This window comes from Oncorhynchus nerka, linkage group LG13 (genome assembly GCF_034236695.1).
Source record: "Oncorhynchus nerka isolate Pitt River linkage group LG13, Oner_Uvic_2.0, whole genome shotgun sequence".
Taxonomy (NCBI): Eukaryota; Metazoa; Chordata; class Actinopteri; order Salmoniformes; family Salmonidae; genus Oncorhynchus; species Oncorhynchus nerka.
The window spans coordinates 63,792,557-63,815,548 of NC_088408.1; the positions used below are offsets into that span (position 1 = coordinate 63,792,557).

General features: G+C 42.0%; 1 protein-coding gene and 1 pseudogene across 1 annotated transcript; one reads left to right on the plus strand and one right to left on the minus strand.

Moving 5' to 3' along the window:
* Positions 1 to 884: 884 nt before the first annotated feature.
* LOC115140552 (complexin-4-like) lies at positions 885 to 3,586 on the plus strand. Its single transcript, XM_029678880.2, has 3 exons — positions 885 to 1,072; positions 2,028 to 2,115; positions 2,799 to 3,586. Exons 1-3 carry the CDS (start codon positions 1,008 to 1,010, stop codon positions 3,024 to 3,026), a joined length of 381 nt encoding a protein of 126 aa, XP_029534740.1. The 5' UTR covers positions 885 to 1,007; the 3' UTR covers positions 3,027 to 3,586.
* A 1,398-nt stretch (positions 3,587 to 4,984) lies between these two features.
* LOC135574794 (mucosa-associated lymphoid tissue lymphoma translocation protein 1-like) lies at positions 4,985 to 22,853 on the minus strand (annotated as a pseudogene).
* Positions 22,854 to 22,992: the final 139 nt, after the last annotated feature.

The following is a 22,992-nucleotide window of genomic DNA, read 5'->3' on the forward strand; positions in this document are numbered from 1 at the left end:
AGATATCAGCCTGCTGGTGTTCCTCTATTATTCATACAGACACAGACCGAGGGTACAGACAGTCCTGTCCCATAGTGCAACAGCCACCTTGTCATGGAAGGTGCAAAAAAAGTAAAGAGATATACAGGTCATGTAAGATGTGATGTAGGACGGCTGTAAGTCACATGGTACAGAATGCCTGTCATCTTGGAGATCACTGTCCAAAGTCCTTGTCCATTATTCCCCTCAAATTATATGTGCAATATCAGATTTATACCATAAACATCACCTATGCTAATATTAGCAACGGTTGAGTTTACTTCTGTATTCATTGCTATTTCTGTATTCACAGTTGTTATATTCTAATGAAATGTATATCTTTAAAGTTGTTTACCTCGGACAAGACAGTATAGTTTAATGTATTGAGTGTAGATCTGGTGATTTACTCAGGGGTATACAGATTCCACTCTGTTGGCAACAGGGCACTCAGGCTATGGTTGGTGATGTAAGGGGATTAAAGTCAAATTCACACACGTAGCATGAGACGAGTAGTGAGTATAGCACCACGCCCTGTCTGTAGAATATAACACTGTCCCAGTCTAAACCACAATAGTACCCATCTCAAAAGCAGTCCCTGTGAACTTTCACTTTCATTACTTATATTAAATGTTTACATTTATACCATCTTTCCCCAAAAGGATTAATCCAGATCATGGCGTTGGCAGAAATTCCTCAGATTTTAGTCACCCGGGCCATCAGTGAACAGCCATGCCCTTCACAGCGCCATCCCCCAGTCGGAGGCCTCTCTTGGCTTAGCCCGCTTGGAGACCAATCGAATCCAGGGACTCAGTGACCAAAACTTGACAGAAAAAACAAAAGTGCTGTCTGCAAATCCCCTGGTAGGATATTCACCCTGCTGAGGCTGATAGTGAGTAGTCGAGCAGTTTGGTGAAGAGCTACAGTAGTAGAGCACTGTTCAGTCCAGCTCTCTACTGTAGTGTTCTACCAGGGGAAAAGGAGACGTCACCATGTCCACCGAAGGGATGTCTAGAGAGGAGGCAGAGGAGTACCAGAAACAGGTGGTGGAGGAAAAGTAAGTCACTACTACTAGCCCTTATTTTACAGTACTTTAAAAGTCATACAAAGTGATAATCAAACAACTGCAAAGGAATGCTTCAAGGTTGGGGTCAATTCCATTTCAATTCAGCCAAATACAAGAAGTAGAGATTCAATTCTTATTCAATTGAGATTAAATGTAAAATAAATGATGCTCCTGAATCTGAGGCCAACCTCATTGGAATGATTCAAATTGACATTTTGGATTAGATGTATTCAATAGCAAGCAAGAGCAGAGCATTTAGTTTGAAACTTTCCCTTTTTTGAAAAATGTTAGCATTTTTTTATTATCCTAGCTATGTGAAGTAAAAAAGCCAAACAGATGTAAGGGAGATACAACGGCAATTTACACCTGTAAATGTACCTCTAGTCAAGAGAATTACACTGATGAAAATACAATGAAACCTATTTTACCATTTTTATGAAGAATGCTTTACCAAATAGTAGGGGAGTCAAACTGGTAGGCAGACTAACCTCCATGCAGTCCTATATTACTTCACACCCAGATTATTTCAGAATTACTGTCTGTCTCCAATTGCTGAGAGTGGTGGGATTGACAATGCTGCCATAATCTGGAGATTAATAAAATATATATATATATATTACTCTGCTGCCCCAGAAACTGAGTCATTTATATTGTTTTTGTTTTCCTACATTGTCTTATTTAGAGCTGACGCCTATAACATGTGATTGATTGATATGGAAACTGCATTGGCCATGAATAATTATCATTGCACAGAAGCATAGAAACATATTTATATCTCTGAAAACAAATAATGCACATTTTTACACAACCAGCATCACGCAGTGAAAATACAAGCTGTTTACCTTTTAAGAATTTTGTAAGAGTTATATGATCGACTGCCGGACAAAATATATTAATACGCTTTTATAGGTTTGGTAACATGGTTTCTTTTCTTGTCTGAAAACAGGATGGAGAGAGATTCCGAGTTCTTGGTAAAGAAAGCTGAGAGGGCCACACTGAGAACGTGCTTAAGAGACAAATACAGACTACCAAAGGTAAGACAGTCTCCTGTCATTCTCCTCCATTCTCATGTCATATGAAACAAGAGGAGAAAGGCTCATAAATACTTTGATAAAAATGCCCTCAATAGCAAAATGAAATTTGTAATTTCCTGTGAATGACGTATGGTGATAATCTTATGCAATTTCTCAGTAAACGAGAACACATTATCACAAATGAGTAACATGATGAGACACAGGCTGTGTCGGTCAGAGTGCGTGACTGAGTACATTTACAGGAGCACATGGCCTGCTAGTCAGATAGGCCTGAGTAGAGCCAAGAGATTAAGGCATAAAAAAAGCCCAGTGACCGCAGCTATCCTGTGTTTGAGCCCTAGGCCTGAAATGCCCTATGTGTGTGTATGCCATCTATCTCAAAGGCCCTGTCAGGGTCATAGAGGGTTACATGTGATGCTAAGCTGTTTTCTTTAGCTGTTGGACCTAGAGACAGCAATGTTTTAGGACCACGTGCCTGGATTAGGTGCCTTCCAACCCAAAATCTTACCTGGTCAGGAAATACCTATAATATTTTTTTTTTAAATGTGCCAGGAAGAAAAAATATAGAATTTAAACATGATAATATTTATACTGTGCCTGGGCATAATACTGTCCTCCTCAGCCAGTCTGAACAGTGATTCCTCTTCAGCCAGTCTGACCAGTGCATTGCTTGCTGTGTTTAGAGTGAACAGGACGCAAACCTGATGGAGTTGGCAGGGGACGACATTGACGTGCCTGAAGAACTACTCAAAATGGTGGACGAGGACGCCACAGAGGAGGAGGAGAAGGACTCTATCCTGGGCCAGATACAGAACCTCCAGAACATGGACATGGACCAGATCAAGGAGAAAGCCTCAGCCACCATGGTTGAGATGAAATCTAAAGCAGAGGAGAAGTGCTCTGTAATGTAATGTGATGAGAGGAAACACTGGTTCAGTTGATCTGAGATTAGTTCCTAAGCACCAAGTTTGACCAAGGATAGGTCTTCCAAGGTTGGACTTCCCTGAAATATTCTAGCTTTCAAGTATTCTAATCTAGACTGTGGGCTTGGATTTATCCGAAACACATACAGTAGTCCTACTACACAATCTAAATTTAACCAGTCTTAAATTGGTTAATCTGTCAATAGAGGGCCCTCTCTCCTGGAGAGATGACTCTTAATCTGTCTTTCTCAGAAAGCTGTGGGGAGGAGGTCAGGAAAAACATCACAGGGATGGCAGTAAAAGTATTTTTGTTGTTGTGGTTAATACGGTGTTATTTTATTTTATATACAGTAAACCTCATGTCTTCTTTGCAAGAAGGTACAATTAAGAGGATGTCATTTCATCACGGTTATAAATGCTCTGAATTGTTTCATGTTAAAAAATACGTTCCTCTGAATCTTTGGTAAAGCCTTTGTAAAACGGACCGTATACAATTGGATTTTGTACTTGAGCACGTTTGTAATAAATATAGAGATGTTTCATAAGAACCCCATGAAAAACAATCCATGTTCAGAGCTGTGGTTTATATAATGAGAGACAATGCCTCCATGTGGATAAAATCATTACATTTGACATGAAACTGCTCTTAAAGTTTCCGGATATATATCTCTTTATAGAATATGAAAGAGGCTGGTTCACAGGCTGACTACATAGCTTGCGTCGCGTGCAACGAGCGTTGCAAAATAAATGTAGAAATCTATATTATTCAATTATTGCACCCACACTGCTCGCGCGCTCCAACGAACGTCTGCGTTGCCAAGGGCTAAAGTAGAAGTCAGTTCTATTTGTGATGCAGATCGCGCTGCAAGTCCTGCCTCTCCCATCTCCCCATTGGTTTATAGAAGCAGGTACCCACGTACCATCTCCTCATTGCTTATACCCACATGGGTGACTGAAAGACGAATGAGGTCAGTAATGCACCTAATTTATGAAAGTTGCCAATCGCAATATAAAGTCAAGAGAAGATAAAGCCTAGAAGGAAGAGAGATGACTGGAAACGATTCGGTTGACCGTTTTATGTGTGGATTAATTGTCGGAGTAGAGGACCTTGTGCATTTCAGGTAAAATAACAACTCAATGTTTATATCCCAGGACAAATTAGTAAGCAACAGCAAGTTAGCTAAATGGGACAAATTAGCTAGCAAGTGCAAGCTACAGTAGCTAGCTAAATTGCCATAAATGTTTCATGGTTTTTGACCTGTCCCCAAATTAATGGAATTGGTTCAGAGTTTGTTTTGATATTTTAACCTGCGTGTCGTGATTGCGTTTGGTGTGGGGGGACAAAATACATTTATGCACGATGGTGCACGAGCGCAGCCGGTTTGGGTTCCGTGTAAGACCGATTTAGCTATTCAAAGCTCAATAGTACACATTATATGAGAATGATCTAATAAAATGAAAGATATTTGCAAAAACCACAAACTTTTCAAGAGATATGTAACAGTTTGACATTATTAAGACGTATTTCTGCAGCAACAGGAAATGTGAATAGAAGTTCGTTGTAGGGGTTGATACATTTTTCATTAGGGCAAATCAAGTCTGACATTTTTAAATCGAATTTACTAACTTTAGAAGCCTTTTAAAATCTTGAATACACTACAAGTTTGCATTTCCTGTAGTGCAGAAAAATTCTCAGCAATAAAAGAGTGCTCAGATTAAGATCCTACATCTGTAGTCAAAAGTACAAAATACATATAATATCCATTTAAGCCAGGCACATAGAATACAACAGGATTTACAGAGCAGGCCTACACTAGGTAATGTCAGTTTCCTCCCCAAAATCCCCCAATGCCATAGCCTGGTACCAGATCTGTTGACCAACGGAGTTGGCTAGACAGCACAAACAGATCCTGCACCAGGCGACCAATGCCCCAGAGAGGGCCTCGTCACTTGTGGTGAAGCTGCAGGCTATTCATGAAGACCGTCTGCAGCTCGTTGATGTCATCCGTGGCCTCTATGGGAATGCTGGCTGTGTTAGTGGAGTTCAGTAACACTGAGTCACTAGTAGTAAAGCAAGAGGAGCTACAGTTGTCATACAGCTTGGAGCTCACACAGCATGAGCCTCCCACAGCTCCCAGTAGACGCTCGTACACATCCAGGTAAAGGTTGGAGCAGTGTGGGGAGAGAAGGCCATGGTCTTGGGGGTGAGGGTGGTGGATGTGGAGGTGCTTGGCTCTGGGGCTGTGTTACGGGCTGTGGGGCAGGTCTGCAGACAGCTGTTCCTCATGGTGCACTGTAGGTCTATGGCGATCAGGGGCTTGCCGATGTTGACGTCCGTGGTCCAGTCCACCAGCTCATCCACAGCCTTGAAAGAGTACTGTAGACACCCTGTGAACCCCAGCAGATTCTACAGAGATGAAGGAGTAGAATAATATTTTTTTGACCTTATGTATTTATACTAGAGCTACAATGGAGATCAAAACTCTTGTCCAAGGTGAATACTGCCCTAAGATGACACCAGCTGCTCCTACAGGAATGTAGTTTTAAAATGTTTTTTTTCAAGAGATCAAACAAAAGGGGCAAATACAGTTTAATAAAGTAGTAGTAATGTGAGAATGTAGAGAGTGGTGATTATATTGTACGCTTCTGTAGAGAGCTGAGACGTGTGTACAGGCAGTGCTGGGGCAGACTGCTGGAGAGCAGGAAGATGTGAGTCTCCTCTGGTGCCTTCCTTTTCATCGGTTTGGGGTCAACATATAGGAAAAGATTATAGAAAGTATTCACACCCCTTAACTTTTTCAACATTTTGTTGTGTTAGAGCTTGAATTTAAAATGTATTAAATTGAGATTTTGTCACTGGCCTACACACAATACCCCATAATGTGAAAGTGGAAATACGCTTTAAAATTAAAATTATTTTACAAATTAATTAAAAATGAAAAGCTAAAGTGTCTTGAGACAATACGTATTCAACCCCTTTGTTATGGCAAGCCTAAATAAGTTCAGGAGTAAAAGTACAAATTTGCTTAACAAGTTCCATAATAAGTGGCACGGAATGACTGTGCAATAATAGTGTTTTAATAGTTTTTGAATGACTACCTCATTACTATACCCCACACATACCAATCATCTGTAAGGTCCTACAATCGAGCAGTGGATTTCTAACACAGATTCAACCAAAGACCAGAGAGGTTTTCAAATGCCTCGCAAAGAAGTGCACCCATTGGCACATGGTTAGAAAAGCAGACATTGAATATCCCTTGAGCATGGAGAAGTTATTAATTACACTTTGAATGGTGTATCAATACACCAACTCAGTTGCCAATGATGAAGGAAACCGCTCAGGGATTTCACCATGAGGCCAATGGTGACTTTAAAACAGTTACAGATTTAAATGGCTGTGATAGAAGAAAACTGAGGATGGATCAACAACATTGTAGGTAGTCCACAATACTAACCTAGTTGACTGAGTGAAAAGAAGGAAGGCTGTACAGAATATAAATATTCCATAGCGTGCATTCTGCTTGCTACAAGACACTAAAGTAATGTGGCAAAACAATTCACTTTTTTGTCCTGAATACAACGTGTTATGTTTGGGGCAAATCCAATACAACATATTACTGAGTACCACTCTTCATATCAGCAAGCATAGTGGTGGCTGCATCATGTTATGAGTTTGCTTGTAACTGTTAAGGACTGTGGAGTTTTTCAGTATAAAAAAGAAACAAAATGGAGCTAAGCACAGGCAAAATCCTAGAGGAAAACCTGGTACAGTTTGTTTTCCACCAGACACTGGGAAACTAATTCACATTTCGGCAGGACAATAACCTAAAACACAAGGCCAAATCTACACTGGAGTTGCTTACCAAGAAGACCGTGAAGGGTGTATCCAAGTTACAGTTTTGACTTAAATCTACTTGAAAATCTATGGCAAGACCTGAAAATTTGACAGTGCCTGAAGAATTTAAAAAAATAATAATGGTCAAATATTGTACAATCTAGGTGTGCAAAGCTCTTAGAGACTTACCCAGATAGCCTCACAGTTGTAAATCACTGCCAAAGGTGATTCTAGCATGTATTGACTCAAGGGTGTGAATGCTTATGTAAATTAGATATTTCTGTATTTCATTTCAATAAATTGGCAAACATTTCTAAAAATTTGTTTTCACTCTGTCATTATGGGGTATTGTGTGTAGATGGGTGAGGAAATACAACATATTGAATCCATGTTGAATTCAGGCTTTAACACAACCATATGGAATATTAAAGACAGACTCTGCAGTCTGCACATTGCCACCTATGCTCCTAATGTTGTTTCAGTAAACCCCAAGAAAGGAAAATGCTCTCATTGGTATTGAACAGAGCTGGGAAGAAACATTATGGCATCAGTGGCATATTGCATTTAAATTCCTTTCCCTATCCTCCTATCCCTTTGGTGTTCACGGATCTGAAACGCTTCGATGGATGGATTGGATTAGGCTATTGGATTAGTTACACCTTTTCAGATCTGTGAACACTTGAAGGGGTAGGGGATAGGAAAGAAACAGTGAGAAATTGGTGACAGGAGCTTGGGGAAGGAACAAGTTTGCATAATTGAACTGGGTGAAAGACTGTAGCATCTCACCAGGGAGAAGTTGGTGACGTGGGCCTGGCAGAAGGACATGTCCTCTGGTTTCTTCATGATGTGGGTGTAGATGACCAAAACGTCGGAGAACTCTGTAGCGAAGCCCGGCTTGAGCTGAGCCCCACACTCAACTTCCAGAAACATTATCTCAGGCAGTAAAAACACAACGTTACATCCACCATAAGTACATTGAGCCCAACCTGTTTTGAAGGGGGGGGGGGGGGGGGGGGCTGTTTTACATGTTATTTTGCCATTAATATGCGTCACATATCAGTTTGGATACAATGTAAAAAATAAAATAATTGAGTTCATAAAGCTGCATTCCAACATGAGCTGTGTTTCGAATTTTCATACTAACCACACTAACTATACTATTTGTGATTTAAATTGGGTATGTAGTATGCTTATTGGTCATAGTATGGATATGGTTAGTGTGCCAAAAGTTCCCAGGTATCGTATAAAATTTGCCAAAATACGAAGTATACAAGCAGTGGGCACCATTTCCGTACTTTTAGGGCAGTTGTTCAGAAAATGGACGTGGGTTCAGAACGTTTTCATATTTGAAGAAAATGGGGGAAAATATACAGCCGAAGTCCAACGAGAGTGGATACAAACTCATTGCTTTATCTAATTATGACAAATGTTAAGAAAATGTAGAGCAATTTAATTAATAAAGTAATAACTTTTCAAATAAGTTATGTTGCACATTATGTTGGCTGAAAATTTGTTAACTACGCTATCCTTATGAACCACATAGCATTACAGCAGTATGTACCGCTAACAAGCTATCAAGAGGTTGCATAGCAACAGCATCAACTTCCGGTAGACAGGCGAAGCGCTAGTACAATAAAACTGTAACAATACTGTTAGTTTACAGTATACTAAAATGAACTAATAGTATGTAGTATATACTCATTAAGTATGTAGTATACAGTATGTTAGTATGGGTCTTCGAACACAGTTATGGTCTCTTTTTTGCTTTCTTGAGTAAGACAGCTCCAAAATGCAGGTGGTTCAGCCTAGCTCAGTGCTTTCTGTAGTGGTGGGGCTGCCAGTGGAAAATACAAAGCGTAGGGGTTGGTAATGTTGTCTAGTTGCGCCGTGATTGGCTCAGGTTTCTGTCACTCATGGGGACACTACGTCTCCGCCAAATCTAAGGGTAGAGCTAAAAAATTCAAGCTCCTTGGGTGCCGCCATAGAGTTACATTAGAAGTGCCCATCCAAGAAGGCTCAAGGCTAAAATGACGTCAAACTACGTTATATCTACAGTGGCTTTGATTGTACTGATCATGTCAACATTATACTTTCAAAATCTTAGCTAGCAGTCATCCTCATGAATCAAGTCGACAATCTACTGGCAAACTCGGAACTGGGAAATCTGACTTCAGTGAGTTCAAGACAACTGGGAACTCAGGAAAAACACCATAAGAAACCACCATAAATCCAGAGAATGTTTGATGACAAAATTTGCCCACGGAGGACCGCCGCACAACCTTCCTGTTCAAGTGAGCACAGTACAACAAGGTGAGTCCAAAAATGTATTGTATGCTGCTGCATAAATTATGTAATATGCCAGGGAAATATGTATATTGTAGCTAAGAAAGTAATACTAAGTGTATGTTGTGTAGTAAGATGTTAGTAGCCCATGTGCTTCACCATAATAATTTGGTCTATTTTCCCCTCTTAATTTGCCTACTGTTCTGACTTGGTGGTGCACATGTAGCCTATAACCTGTTTTAGAGAAATGTAATCATTGAATATTTGTGAGGGATTTCCTCCTCTTCTTCTGAAGAGGAGAGGCGAAAAGGATCGGAGGACCAATATGCGGCGTGGTAAGTGTCCATGGTTCTTTTAATAAGAAATAGTACACATGAACAACTGAATACAAAAACAATAAACGTGGAATGAACGAAACCCAAAACAGTACCGCGTGGTGAAAAACACAGACACGGAAACAAACACCCACAAACACACAGTGAAACCCAGGCTACCTAAGTATGATTCTCAATCAGAGACAACTAATGACACCTGCCTCTGATTGAGAACCATACTAGGCCGAAACATAGAAATCCCCAAATCATAGAAAAACAAACATAGACTGCCCACCCCAACTCATGCCCTGACCATACTAAATAATGACAAAACAAAGGAAATAAAGGTCAGAATGTGACAATATTGTAAGAGATTTCATTGTCTGCTTATATGCCACCTTTATTTATCCTATGGTTCTGACTTGGTGTAAGAATGGCCCATGTTATGAATTCTGTCGCTGTCCATTTCAAAAGTGCTCAACAAATAGTTACATTAACTACGTTCGTCCTAGCTCGCTCATTAATGTCTTAATCGAAAATACAGATTTCCCTTTATCCGCTTGTCGTCCCCTTATGCCACAGTTTGTACATCTCAATTGTCAGTAGAAAGCACATTTGTTTAAGCAAATCAGCCATATCAGCCATGTTTTTTGAAAATCCAGTAAATTAAGCTGAATTAACTGTTTTGCTGCCAGACAAGGCTCTGCTGATAGCCAGGTGTAGCAGTGGTAAGGTGTTGGGACTGCTGTTGGGATGTAGGCCCTAACAGTTTGTGTGCACCATTAATGTATTGTTTAGTGTTGTGTTGTGCTATTTTGTGTAGTGGCTTTTCTGGCATGCATCCCCCACCCCCAAAAAATGGTTTGCCCCTCCATGATTTAAATGATGAAATCCCCACTGACTGTGAGCCTTGGCCCACTGACGGTTGTGAGCCAGGTCCATGTCATCAGGCACAATAGGGTCAGTCAAGAGCCCTGAGCTCTGATAGGCTGCTGCGGATCTCCAGAGCCTGCTTCCCCTTAGTGGCGTCGAACTGGCCCATGTCTGGATAAAACAAACAACACCACAATAACATTATCTCAGGCTCTCACAGAAGAGATTTGTCAGGCAAGGTATTATTGCCATGATAATCAATTCATGGAGGTACTGTATACAGGGTAGAAAAGGATATATATACTTTTTGTATCGCTTTTACTTACTTTGCATGGTACTGCACTGTGTACTTTATTATTAATTGACTTGTATACTCCATGACCACAAATAGTGACATTTGCAAAATGATGATTATTTTACCAATACATAATTGGTCCATTACTCCATACCCTCAGCCACTTTGTCCAGCAACACAGTGATCTTCTCATCCTCCAGAAGACGTTCCTTCAGAAACTTGATAAAGACACCGTTGGTGAACCTGCTAGAACTCAGCCCATAAGCTTCTGCATCTTGGCAGCTGCACAATAGAAGAATGGAACCACATAGAGGAATATATCATTTAATCTGTTCCTACAAAGTAACATGCTACAAATAGAAGTTTAGATATATTTTTGAGTAATCAGATTACTTACGTTGCATATCCAAAAACAATGTTAGCTGTGACCCTCAATAGTATGAATATTTATAAAAAGAAAATGATATAGTCTAACAATATAACAACAACAGTATGGTGAGGGGCTTTATATCCCATGTTAGTAACAGGGAGTGGACACTGAATATTAGTGAAAATCAAATGAACATACTGTAGCATAAGCATCACAGCTAGCATACCTCCTTGGCACAGACATAAGTTCAACTTTGATTTACATTTGGTTGAGACATCAGTTCATCTAGTTTTGATTTACATTTGTTTGAGATGTCAAGTAACGTCAATTCAACGTGAATTCCCCCCCCCCCCCCCCCAAATCCACCATGTTATTGGATTTAGATGACATTTGGGGTGAAAAAAAGACTACATTCCCTTATGTATCATTCTGGGGCGGCAGCTTAGTGGTTAGAACGTTGGGCGAGTAACTGAAACGTTGCAATATTGAATCCCTGAGCTGACAAGGTAAAAATCTGTTATTCTGCACCTGAACAAGGCAGCTAACCCACTGTTCCTAGGCCATCATTGAAAATAAGAATTTGTTCTTAGCTGACTTGCCTGGTTAAATAAAGGTTAAATAAAAATTCTCTGCAACCTGGCTTGAGGTGAGTAAAGGACTCCCTCTGCTGGAATCAGAGTTTTCAGAAGCTATACTACCCGACCAAAAATATGTGGACACCTGCTTGTTGAACATCTCATTCTGAAATCATGTGCATTAATATGAAGTTGATCCCCCCTTTGCTGCGATAACAGCCTCCACTCTTCTGGGAAGCTTTCCCACTAGATGTTGGAACATTGCTGCGGGAACTTGCTTCCATTCTGCCACAAGAGCATTAGTGAGGTCATTCACTGATGTTGGGCTCACAGTCGGCGTTCCAATTCATCCCAAAGGGGTTCGATGGGGTTGAGGGTTCTGTGCAGGGTTCTCGACAAACCATTTCTGTATGGACCCTTTATGGACCCTTTCTTTGTGTATTGTCTTTGTGTATTGTCTTTGTGTATTGTCTTTGTGTATTGTCATTCTGAAACAGGAAATGGCTATTTCTGATTTAATTTAAGACATTATCCCCGATTAATAACAAAAATAATGACATCCTCTTTAATCATTATTAAGAGATTTAAAATTGCACTTTATTTTTATTTTTTTGTGTGTATTTCAACTCTCTTCTTGTTTTTACCTGTCTGTTTTGTTTCGCGTTAGATGTGTTTGATGTAGTAATGTAAGATGTTGATTACTGATCATTTGTATAATTGTGCTTGATATTTGTAATTTGCACTTGGAATAAAAAATGTATTCATAAATTTACATAAAAACATTTAAAAAAGGCCTACCAATTTTGTTCACTGGGTAGGCACATTTGCCTACAGAAAACATTTTGCTCCTAGAGCATTTCTGACAGGAATTTAGGCTTTGAAGTATGCCTACATGCACATACACAGTAATTCTCAGGGATAATGTTTTGAGAGTTGCACCAGCCTCAGAAATAGCAGCCCAAATAAATGCTTCACAGAGTTCAAGTAACAGACACTTCTCAACATCAACTGTTCAGAGGAGTCTGAGTGAATCAGGCCTTCATGGTCGAATTGCTGCAAAGAAACCACTACTAAAGGACACAAATAAGAAAAATAGACTTGCTTGGGCCAAGAAATACGAGCAAAGGACATTAGATTGGTGGAAATTCTCCAAATTGGAGATTTTTGGTTTCAACTGCTGTGTCTTTGTGAGACGCAGTGTGGGTGAATGGATGATCTCCGCATGCGTATTTCCCACCATAAAGCATGGAGGAGGAAGTGTTATGGTGTGGGGGTGCTTTGCTGGTGATACTGTCTGTGATTTATTTAGCATTCAATGCACACTTAACAAGCATGGCTACCACAGTATTCTGCAGCGATACGCCATCCCATCTGGTTTGGGCTTAGTGGGACAATCATTTTACACCCAAGCCACCCCCTCTACCCAGACTTTGAACTACTCCCCTCTGGGCGCAGGTATAGGACACCCCTCAGCAGGAAAAACAGAACTAGACAATCATTTGTGGCAGGTGCGTCCCTACTAAATAGCTCGGGCGAATGTTCCTATCGACTCAGTAAGGCCAGCAGGCTAGTCTTAAAAAAAAAATGTTTTTAATTGGTATGTAACTGTTATGAAAGTTGTATTGTCAATTTTGTTTTGTATTTAAACGCCACATTAAACGACACTGCAACTAAATTTCCCCATGGGGGACAATAAAGTCAGTAAGTAATGACCCAACACACCTCAAGGCTGTGTAAGGGCTATTTTACCAAGAAGGAGAGTGATGGAGTGCTGTATCAGATGACCTGGCCTCCACAACCCCCCGATCCCTGTTACTTAAATTGTTTTGTTCATCCCCCTCAAAATAAAAACTACTTCCGGTAGGGGCGCTGAGAAGTTACTGGCCTGGTCGGTGCTGCTTCTTTGAATGCACACCAGATTGAAAGGTACTGGGGCAAATGCTGTCTCACCACACGTTTTCCGGCAGCTCTTCCCTTCTCCCTGTTTTCTCCAAACTATATTTTCTATTGAACTCCAAGAGCAAATTCCGTACCTTTCCATGAGGTCACACTCCCAGCTCACCACAACCCACCTCAGTGTTGCCCTGAGCAACCAACCAATAACCTTGTAAATGAACTGTGTTTGTCTGCCCTGTATTGATATTTTTCGTATTTCCGACGACCCACAGTTCATAGCGATTGTTTGTGGTGACAGTGGTTACGAGTGCAGCGATCACATTGTTAGCCACATCTCTCTTCTATCAACTGTTTTGGGTCATTGGTTTTTGGTTTTTCAGTTGTTTCTGTCCGGGAGAGATTCTGGGTAAAAGTGCTAAACACTAAATATGTTTCAGTAAATTAATTAAGCTGTTATTAATAATCTGTCAAATCGTTCCAATTGTACAGAGTAGGCTCCCTCCTCCTTATCAATATTGATCTTAGCCCACCATGACTATACTCAATGGTCCCTAAAACTCTTATTTAATTTGACTTTGCACTCTCTTGTACTATAGTAGTGAAACTCCTCAGATCACATAAAGGGGAAATATAGCCCTGCAGAATATGGTTGCAAAGTTTGTGTCCAATATACTGCCACATTTACTCACACACATAAGATTACATACAGAGAAGCATAGTATGTATGTCAAGCCTGGGGGATTTCTTAGATTTATGGTTAATGGTATTTCGTTGATGTTAATCTCTAATTCATTTGATATACAGTGGGGCAAAAAAGTATTTAGTCAGCCACCAATTGTGCAAGTTCTCCCACTTAAGATGATGAGAGAGGCCTGTAATTGTCATCATAGGTACACTTCAACTATGACAGACAAAATGAGGGAAAAAATCCAGAAAATCACATTGTAGGATTTTTTATTAATTTATTTGCAAATTATGGTGGAAAATAAGTATTTGGTCACCTACAAACAAGCCAGATTTCTGGCCCTCACAGACCTGTAACTCTGTCCTCCACTCGTTTCCTGTATTAATGGCACCTGTTTGAACATGTTATCAGTATAAAAGACACCTGTCCACAACCTCAAACAGTCACACTCCAAACTCCACTATGGTCAAGACCATCATTTGTGTAATTTGGGGGCCAATGGTGTATGTAAATGTATATTATTATTAAATATAACTTGTTTTGTCTCATGAATTCCACATCTTCAATGGGATTGCATTGTATTAATCTAAGTTGCCATTGTTGTATAATTATGGTGTGTTTATATGTTTTCATACATGTGTAATGTTCCACAACATGTTATGTCCAGGTACAGGTAGATTGTCATGGGCTAATCAAAGATGGTGGATAAATGAAGATAGTTCACTCAGGCTGTTTACTATTGGAAAAACTTAAATTCCTGTCTACTTAATTCCTGTCTACTTCCTGTCTCTCCCGTGGTGATAGCAGCTAGGTCTGGTCTTCTTAGTTCATTGACTTCCATTGAAACATAAAAAAATGAGGGAGTGGGATGCCTGCTTTCTCTTCAGTCTCTAGGCTAATGTTCGTCTCTCTCCCCCGTGAGAAGGAAACCTTTACATGCTGGTGGGAGCCTGGTTTTGATTATCCACCACCCACCAAATCAAATAAAGTTTATTTGTCACGTGCGCCGAATACAACAGGTGAAATGCTTACAGTGAAATGCTTACTTACAGGCTCTAAACAATAGTGCGAAAAAACTTATTTGTGTGTGTATGCGTGTGTGTAGCTAAGTAAAGAAATAAAACAACAGTAAAAAGACATTTGAAAATAACAGTAGCAAGGCTATATACAGACACCGGTTAGTCAGGCTTATTGAGGTAGTATGTACATGTAGGTATGGTTAAAGTGACTATGTATATATGATGAACAGAGAGTAGCAGTAGCGTAAAAGAGGAGTTGGTGGGTGGTGGACACAATGCAGATAGCCCGGTTAGCCAATGTGCGGGAGCACTGGTTGGTCGGGCCAATTGAGGTAGTATGTACATGAATGTAAATAGTCTGGGTAACCATTTGGTTACCTGTTCAGGAGTCTTATGGCTTGGGGCTAAAAACTGTTCAGAAGCCTTTTTGTTCTAGACTTGGCACTCTGGTACCGCTTGCCATGCGGTAGTAGAGAGAACAGTCTATGACTAGGGTGGCTGTGGTCTTTGCCAATTTTTAGGGCCTTCCTCTGACACCGCCTGGTGTAGAGATCCTGGACGGCAGGCAGCTTTGCCCCAGTGATGTACTGGGCCGTACGCACTATCCTCTGAAGTGCCTTGCGGTCGGAGGCCGAGCAAATGCCGTACCAGGCAGTGATGCAACCGGTCAGGATGCTCTCGATGTTGCAGCTGTAGAACCTTTTGAGGATCTCAGGACCCATGCCAAATCTTTTTAGTTTCCTGAGGGGGAATAGGCTTTGTCGTGCCCTCTTCATGACTGTCTTGGTGTGTTTAGACCATTCTAGTTTGTTGTTGATGTTGACACCAAGGAACATGAAGCTCTCAACCTGCTCCACTACAGCCCCATCAATGAGAATGGGGGCGTGCTCGTGCTCCTTTTCCTGTAGTCCACAATCATCTCCTTAGTCTTGGTTACGTTAAGGGATAGGTTGTTATTCTGGAACCACCCGGCCAGGTCTCTGACCTCCTCCCTATAGGCTGTCTTGTCATTGTCGGTGATCAGGCCTACCACTGTTGTGCCGTCTGCAAACTTAATGATGGTATTGGAGTGTTGCCTGGCCATGCAGTCGTGGGTGAACAGAGAGTACAAGAGGGGACTGAGAACGCACCCCTGGGGAGCTCCAGTGTTGAGGATCAGCGTGGCAGATGTGTTGCTACCTACCCTCACAACCTGGAGGTGGCCCGTCAGGAAGTCCAGGATCCAGTTGCAGAGGGAGGTGTTTTGTCCCAGGTTCCTTAGCTTAGTGATGAGCTTTGAGGGTACTATGGTGTTGAACGCTGAGCTGTACTCAATTAATAGCATTCTCACATAGGTGTTCCTTTTGTCCAGGTGGGAAAGGGCAGTGTGGAGTGCAATGGAGATTGCATCATCTGTGGATCTGTTTGGGCGGTATGCAAATTGGAGTGGGTCTAGGGTTTCTGGGATAATGGTGTTGATGTGAGCCATTACCAGCCATTCAAAGCACTTCATGGCTATGGACATGAGTGCTACGGGTCTGTAGTCATTTAGGCAGGTTGCCTTTGTGTTCTTGGGCATAGGGACTATGGTGGTCTGCTTGAAACATGTTGGTATTACAGACTTAATCAGGGACATGTTGAAAATGTCAGTGAAGACACCTGCCAGTTGGTCAGCACATGCCCGGAGCACACATCCTGGTAATCCGTCTGGCCCCGCAGCCTTGTGTATGTTGACCTGTTTAAAGGTCTTACTCACGTTAGCTACGGAGAGCGTGATGCTCTGATGACAGCTGATGCTCTCATGCATGCCTCAGTGTTACCTGCCTCGAAGCGAGCATAGAAGTTATTTAGCTCATCTGGTAGGCTCGTGTCACTGGGCAGCTCGCAGCTGTGCTTCCCTTTGTAGTCTGTAATAGTTTGCGAGCCCTGCCACATCAGACGAGCGTCGGAGCCGATGTTGTATGATTCAAACGCTTTGCCTGTTTGATGGTTCGTCGCAGGGCGTAGCGAGATTTCTTGTAAGCTTCCGGGTTAGAGTCCCGCACCTTGAAAGCGGCAGTTTTTGATGTTCCGTTGGAAGCATATTCGTGATTGTACCTTGTCTAATTTATTGTCCAATGATTGCACGTTGGCGAGTACTATTGACGGTAATGGCAGCTTTCCTACTTGCCTTCTTCGGGTCCTGACGAGGCATCTGGCTCTTCGTCCTCTTCGTACCTGCATCGCTTCCACTTGCGAATAACTGGGATGTCGGCCCTACCGGGTGTTTGGAAAATATCTTGTGAGTCTTGCTTGTTGTTGAAAAAGTCTTTGTCTAATCCGAGGTGATCGCTGTCCTGATATCCAGAAGCTCTTTTCTGCCGTAAGATACGGTTGCAACGAGCCCAGGCTCTGTCGCAGCCGGCCGTGACCAGGAGGTCCATGGGGCGACGCACAATTGGCCTAGCGTCATCCGGGTTAGGGAGGGTTTGGCCGGTAGGGATATCCTTGTCTCATCGCGTACTAGTGACTCCTGTGGCGGGCCGGGCGCAGTGCACGCTAACCAGGTGCACAGTGTTTCCTCCGACACATTGGTGCGGCTGGCTTCCGGGTTGGATGTGCGCTGTGTTACAAAGCAGTGTGCCTTGGTTGGGTTGTGTTTCAGAGGACCCATGGCTTTCGACCTTCGTCTCTCCCGAGCCCGTACGGGAGTTGTAGTGATGAGACAAGATAGTAACTACTAACAATTGGATACCACGAAATTGTGGAGAAATGGGTGTCAAATTTAATTTAAAAAATCAAAAAAGATACGGTTGCAGAAACATTATGTACAAAATTATTTTAAAATATTCCGAAACCCCCCACATAATAGCACAATTGGTTGGGCGCCCGTAAAACTGCTGCCATTTCTTCCATCACCACCTCTACTAACAGAAAGAAGAGATAGTAGCACGCAGTTGTGTCCACTGTTGATTTGTAAGTCTAGTGTCAAGATCACTCTTCATTTAATTAAATTTGGTGGATGCTTATATGTGTCCTATTTCATGTACAATTGTGTATTAATACAAGTGTGAATTTGGAAATGTGTTTTTTGCATATCCCAACTCCACATGAGACACACTCCGAGAGTGATTATATGGTGGTAGTCCTTGTTACCCAGCTTCAACAATATTGATATGTGTACTTGAAGCTCTCCTGTGTCAGTATTAGCTCAGTCTCCATACTTAACATGTGCAAGATCAGTCCACTGACTCTCAAATAAAATAAATTAAAATGTTATCTGTCACACACTTTGTAAACAACAGGTAAAATAACAGTAAACAAATATAACACAAGGAATAAATACACAATGAGTAACAATAACTTATACATAGGTTACCAGTACCGAGTAAATGTGCAGGGGTATGAGATAATTAAGGTAAATATGTACATAAAGGTAGGGGTAAAGTGTCTAGGCAACAGGATAGATAATACACATCCAGCAGCAGCATATGTGATGAATCAAAAGAGTTTGTGCAAAAAGGGTCAATACAGATAGTCCAGGTAGCTAATCGGTGAACTATTCAGCAGTCTTATGGCTTGTGGGTTTGCTGTGCAGTATCAGAGACAACAGTCTTATGGCTTGTGGGTTTGCTGTGCAGTATCAGAGACAACAGTCTTATGGCTTGTGGGTTTGCTGTGCAGTATCAGAGACAACAGTCTTATGGCTTGTGGGTTTGCTGTGCAGTATCAGAGACAACAGTCTTATGACTTGGGTGGCTGGAGTCCTTGACCATTTTTAGGGCCTTCCTCTGATACCGCCTGGTTTAGAGGTTGTGGATGACAGAAACTCGGCCTCAGTGATATTCTAGGCAGTACGCACTACCCTCTGTATCGCTTTCTGTCGGCTACCAAGCAGTTGCCAAGAGGTGATGCAGCCAGTCAAGATGCTCTCAATGGTGCAGTTATATAACTGCACGACAAAGGGCCCACGACAAATATTTTCAGCCTCCTGAGGGGGAAGAGGCATTGTTGTGCCTGCTCCACGACTGTGTTGGTGTATGTGGGCCATGTTAAATCCTTAGTGATGTGGACAACGAGGAACTTGATGCTCTTAACCCGCTCTACTACAGCACAGTCGATGTGGATGGGGGCGTGCTCGGCCCTCTGTTTCCTGAAGTCCATGATCCGCTCCTTTGTCTTCCTGATGTTGAGGGAGAGGTTGTTGTCCTAGCACCACACTGCCAGGCCACTGACCTCCTCCCTATAGGCTCGTTGTCGATGATCAAGCCTACCACTGTCGTATCAACAGCAAACTTAATGATGGTTGTTGGTGAACAGGGAGTACAGTAGGGGACTAAGCATGCACCCCTGATGGGCCCCATGTTGAGGGTTATCATAGCGTATGTTGTTGCCTACATACCACCTGGGGGCGGCCCATCAGTGTGTTGTTATGTGTTAATAATAACACTGAGACTATGTTACCCAGCAAGCTATGCGAGGGTGGAGTGTGTTAAGTATGCATTGCATGGCTACACAAGGATATTGCTAGCTGAAGTATCTGTTTATTAAAAGTATGCATACAGTGGCTTGTGAAAGTATTCACCACCCTCTGCATTTTTCCTATTTTGTTGCCTTACAACCTGGAATTCAAATGGATTTCTTGGGGGTTTGTATCATTTGATTTACACAACATGCCTACCACTTTGAAGATGCAAAATATGTTTTATTGTTTTATTGAGAAACAAACAAGAAATAATAAAAGAAAAACAGAAAACTTGAGCGTGCATAACTATTCACCCCTCCAAAGTCAATACTTTTCAGAGCCACCTTTTGCAGCAATTACAGCTGCAAGTCTCTTGGGGTATGTATCTATAAGATTGGCACATCTTGCCACTGGAATTTGTGCCCATTCCTCAAGGCAAAACTGCTCCAGCTCCTTCAAGTTGGATGGGTTCCACTGGTATACAGCAATCTTTAAGTCATCCCACAGATTCTCAATTGGATTGAGGTCTGGGCTTTGACTAGGCCATATCAAGACATTTAAATGTTTCCCCTTAAACCACTTGAGTGTTATTGTTCTGCTGGAAGGTGAACCTCCATCCCAGTCTCAAATCTCTGAAAGACTGAAACAGGTTTCCCTCAACAATGTCCCTGTATTTAGCGCCAACCATCATTCCTTCAATTCTGACCAGTTTCCCAGTCCCTGCCGATGAAAAACATCCCTACAGCATGATGCTGCCACCACCATGCTTCACTGTGGGGATGGTGTACTCGGGGTGATGAGAGGTGTTGGGTTTATGCCAGACAGCATTTTCCTTGATTGCCAAAAAGCTCAATTTTATTCTCATCTGACCAGAGTACCTTCTTCCATGTGTTTGGGGATTATCCCACATGTCTTTTGGCAAACACCAAACAGGTTTGCTTATTTTTTTCTTCAAGCAATGTCTTTTTTTCTGGCCACTCTTCCATAAAGCCCTGCTCTGTGGAGTGTACGGCTTAAAGTGGTCCTATGGACATATACTCCAATCTCCGCTGTGGAGCTTTGCAGCTCCTTCAGGGTTATCTTTGGTCTTATTGTCTCTGATTAATGCCCTCCTTGCCTGGTCCATGAGCTTTGGTGGGCGGCCCTCTCTTGGCAGGCTTGTTTTGGTGCTTATTCTTTCAGTTTTTTTATAATGGATTTAATGGTGCTCCGTGGGGTGTTCAAAGTTTCAGATATTTTTTTATTTAAAAAACCCTGATCTGTACTTCTCCATAACTTTGTCCCTGACCTGTTTGGAGAGCTCCTTGGTTTTCATGGTGCCGCTTGCTTGGTGGTGCCACTTGCTTAGTGGCGTTTCAGACTCTGGGGCCTTTTAGAACAGGTGTTTATATACTGAGATCATGTGGCAGATCATGTGACACAGGTGGACTTTATTTAACTAATTATGTGACTTCTGAAGGTAATTGGTTGCACCAGATCTTATTTAGGGACTTCATAGCAAAGGGTTTGAACAAATATGCACTCACCACTTTTCCGTTTTTTATTTTTAATAATTTTTTTAAACAAGTAATTTTGTTAATTTCACTTCACCAATTTGTACTATTTTGTCCATTACATGAAATCCAAATAAAAATCTATTTAAATTACAGGTTGTAATGCAACAAAATAGGAAAAACGCCACAAACACAACACAATGCCACAGATGTCGCAGGTTGAGGGAGTGTGCAATTGGCATGCTGACTGCAGGAATGTACACCAGAGCTGTTGCCAGAAAATGGAATGTTAGTTTCTCTATCATAAGCCGCCTCCTAACGTCATTTTAGAGAATCTGGCAGTCCAGCCACCCGGCCTCACAACTGCAGACCACATGTATGGCATTGTGTGGGTGAGCAGGATGCTGATGTTAATGTTGTGAACAGAGTGTGCCATGCTGGCGGTGGGGTTATGGTATGGACAGGCATAAGCTACGGCCAATGAACACAATTGTACTTTATCGATGGCAATTTGAATGCAGAGATACTGTGACGAGATCATGAGGCCTATTGTCGTGCCATTCATCTGCCATCAGCTCATGTTTCAGCATGATTATGCACGGCCCCATGTCTCAATTCCTGGAAGCTGAAAATGTCCAAATTCCTCCATGGCCTGCATACTCACCAGACACCAATTGAGCATGTTTGGGATGCTCTGGATCAACATGTACGACAGTGTGTTCCAGTTCCCTCCAATATCCATCCATTTCGCACAGCCATTGAAGAGGAGTGATACAACATTGTGTAGGCTACAATCAACAGCCTGATCAAATCAAATTAAATCAAATGTTATTGGTCACGTACACATGGTTAGCAGATGTTAATGCGAGTGTAGCGAAATGCTTGTGCTTCTAGTTCTGACCGTGCAGTAATATCTAACAAGTAACCTAACAATTTTACAACAACTACCTTATACACACAAGTGTAAAGGAATGATTAAAAATATGTACATAGAAATATATGGATGAGTGATGGCCGTGTGGTATAGGCAAGATGCAGTAGATAGTATAGAGTACAGTATATACATATGAGATGACTAATGTAGGGCATGTAAACATTATATAAAGTGGCACTGTTTAAAGTGACTAGTGATACATTTATTACATCAAATGTTTAATTATTATAGTGGCTAGAGATTTGAGTCAGTATGTTGGCAGCAGCCACTCAATGTTAGTGATGGCTGTTTAACGGTCTGATGGCCTTGAGATAGAAGCTGTTTTTCAGTCTCTCGGTCCCAGCTTTGATGCGCCTGTACTGACCTCGCCTTCTGGATGACAGTGGGGTGAACAGACAGTGGTTCGGGTGGTTGTTGTCCTTGATGATCTTTTTGGCCTTCCTGTGACATCGGGTGGTGTAGGTGGAGGGCAGGTAGTTTGCCCCCCGTGATGCTCCTGAGAGCTCCTGAGAGCCTTACGGTTGTGGGTGGAGCAGTTGCCGTATCAGGCAATGATGCAGCCCGACAGGATGCTCTTGATTGTGCATCTGTAAAAGTTTGTGAGTGTTTTCGGTGACAAGCCTAATTTCTTCAGCCTCCTCAGATTGAAGAGGCGCTTGTGTACCTTCTTCACCACGCTGTCTGTGTGGGTGGACCATTTCAGTTTGTCCGTGATGTGTACGCCGAGGAACTTAAAACGTTCCACCTTCTCCACCACTATCCCATCTATGTGGATAGGGAGTTGCTCCCTCTGCTGTTTCCTGAAGTCCACAATCATCTCCTTTGTTTCGTTGACTTTGAGTGTGAGGTTATTCTCCTGACACCATACTCAGAGGGCCCTCACCTCCTCCCTGTAGGCCGTCTCGTTGTTGTTGGTAATTAAGCCTACCACTGTAGTGTCGTCTGCAAACTTGATG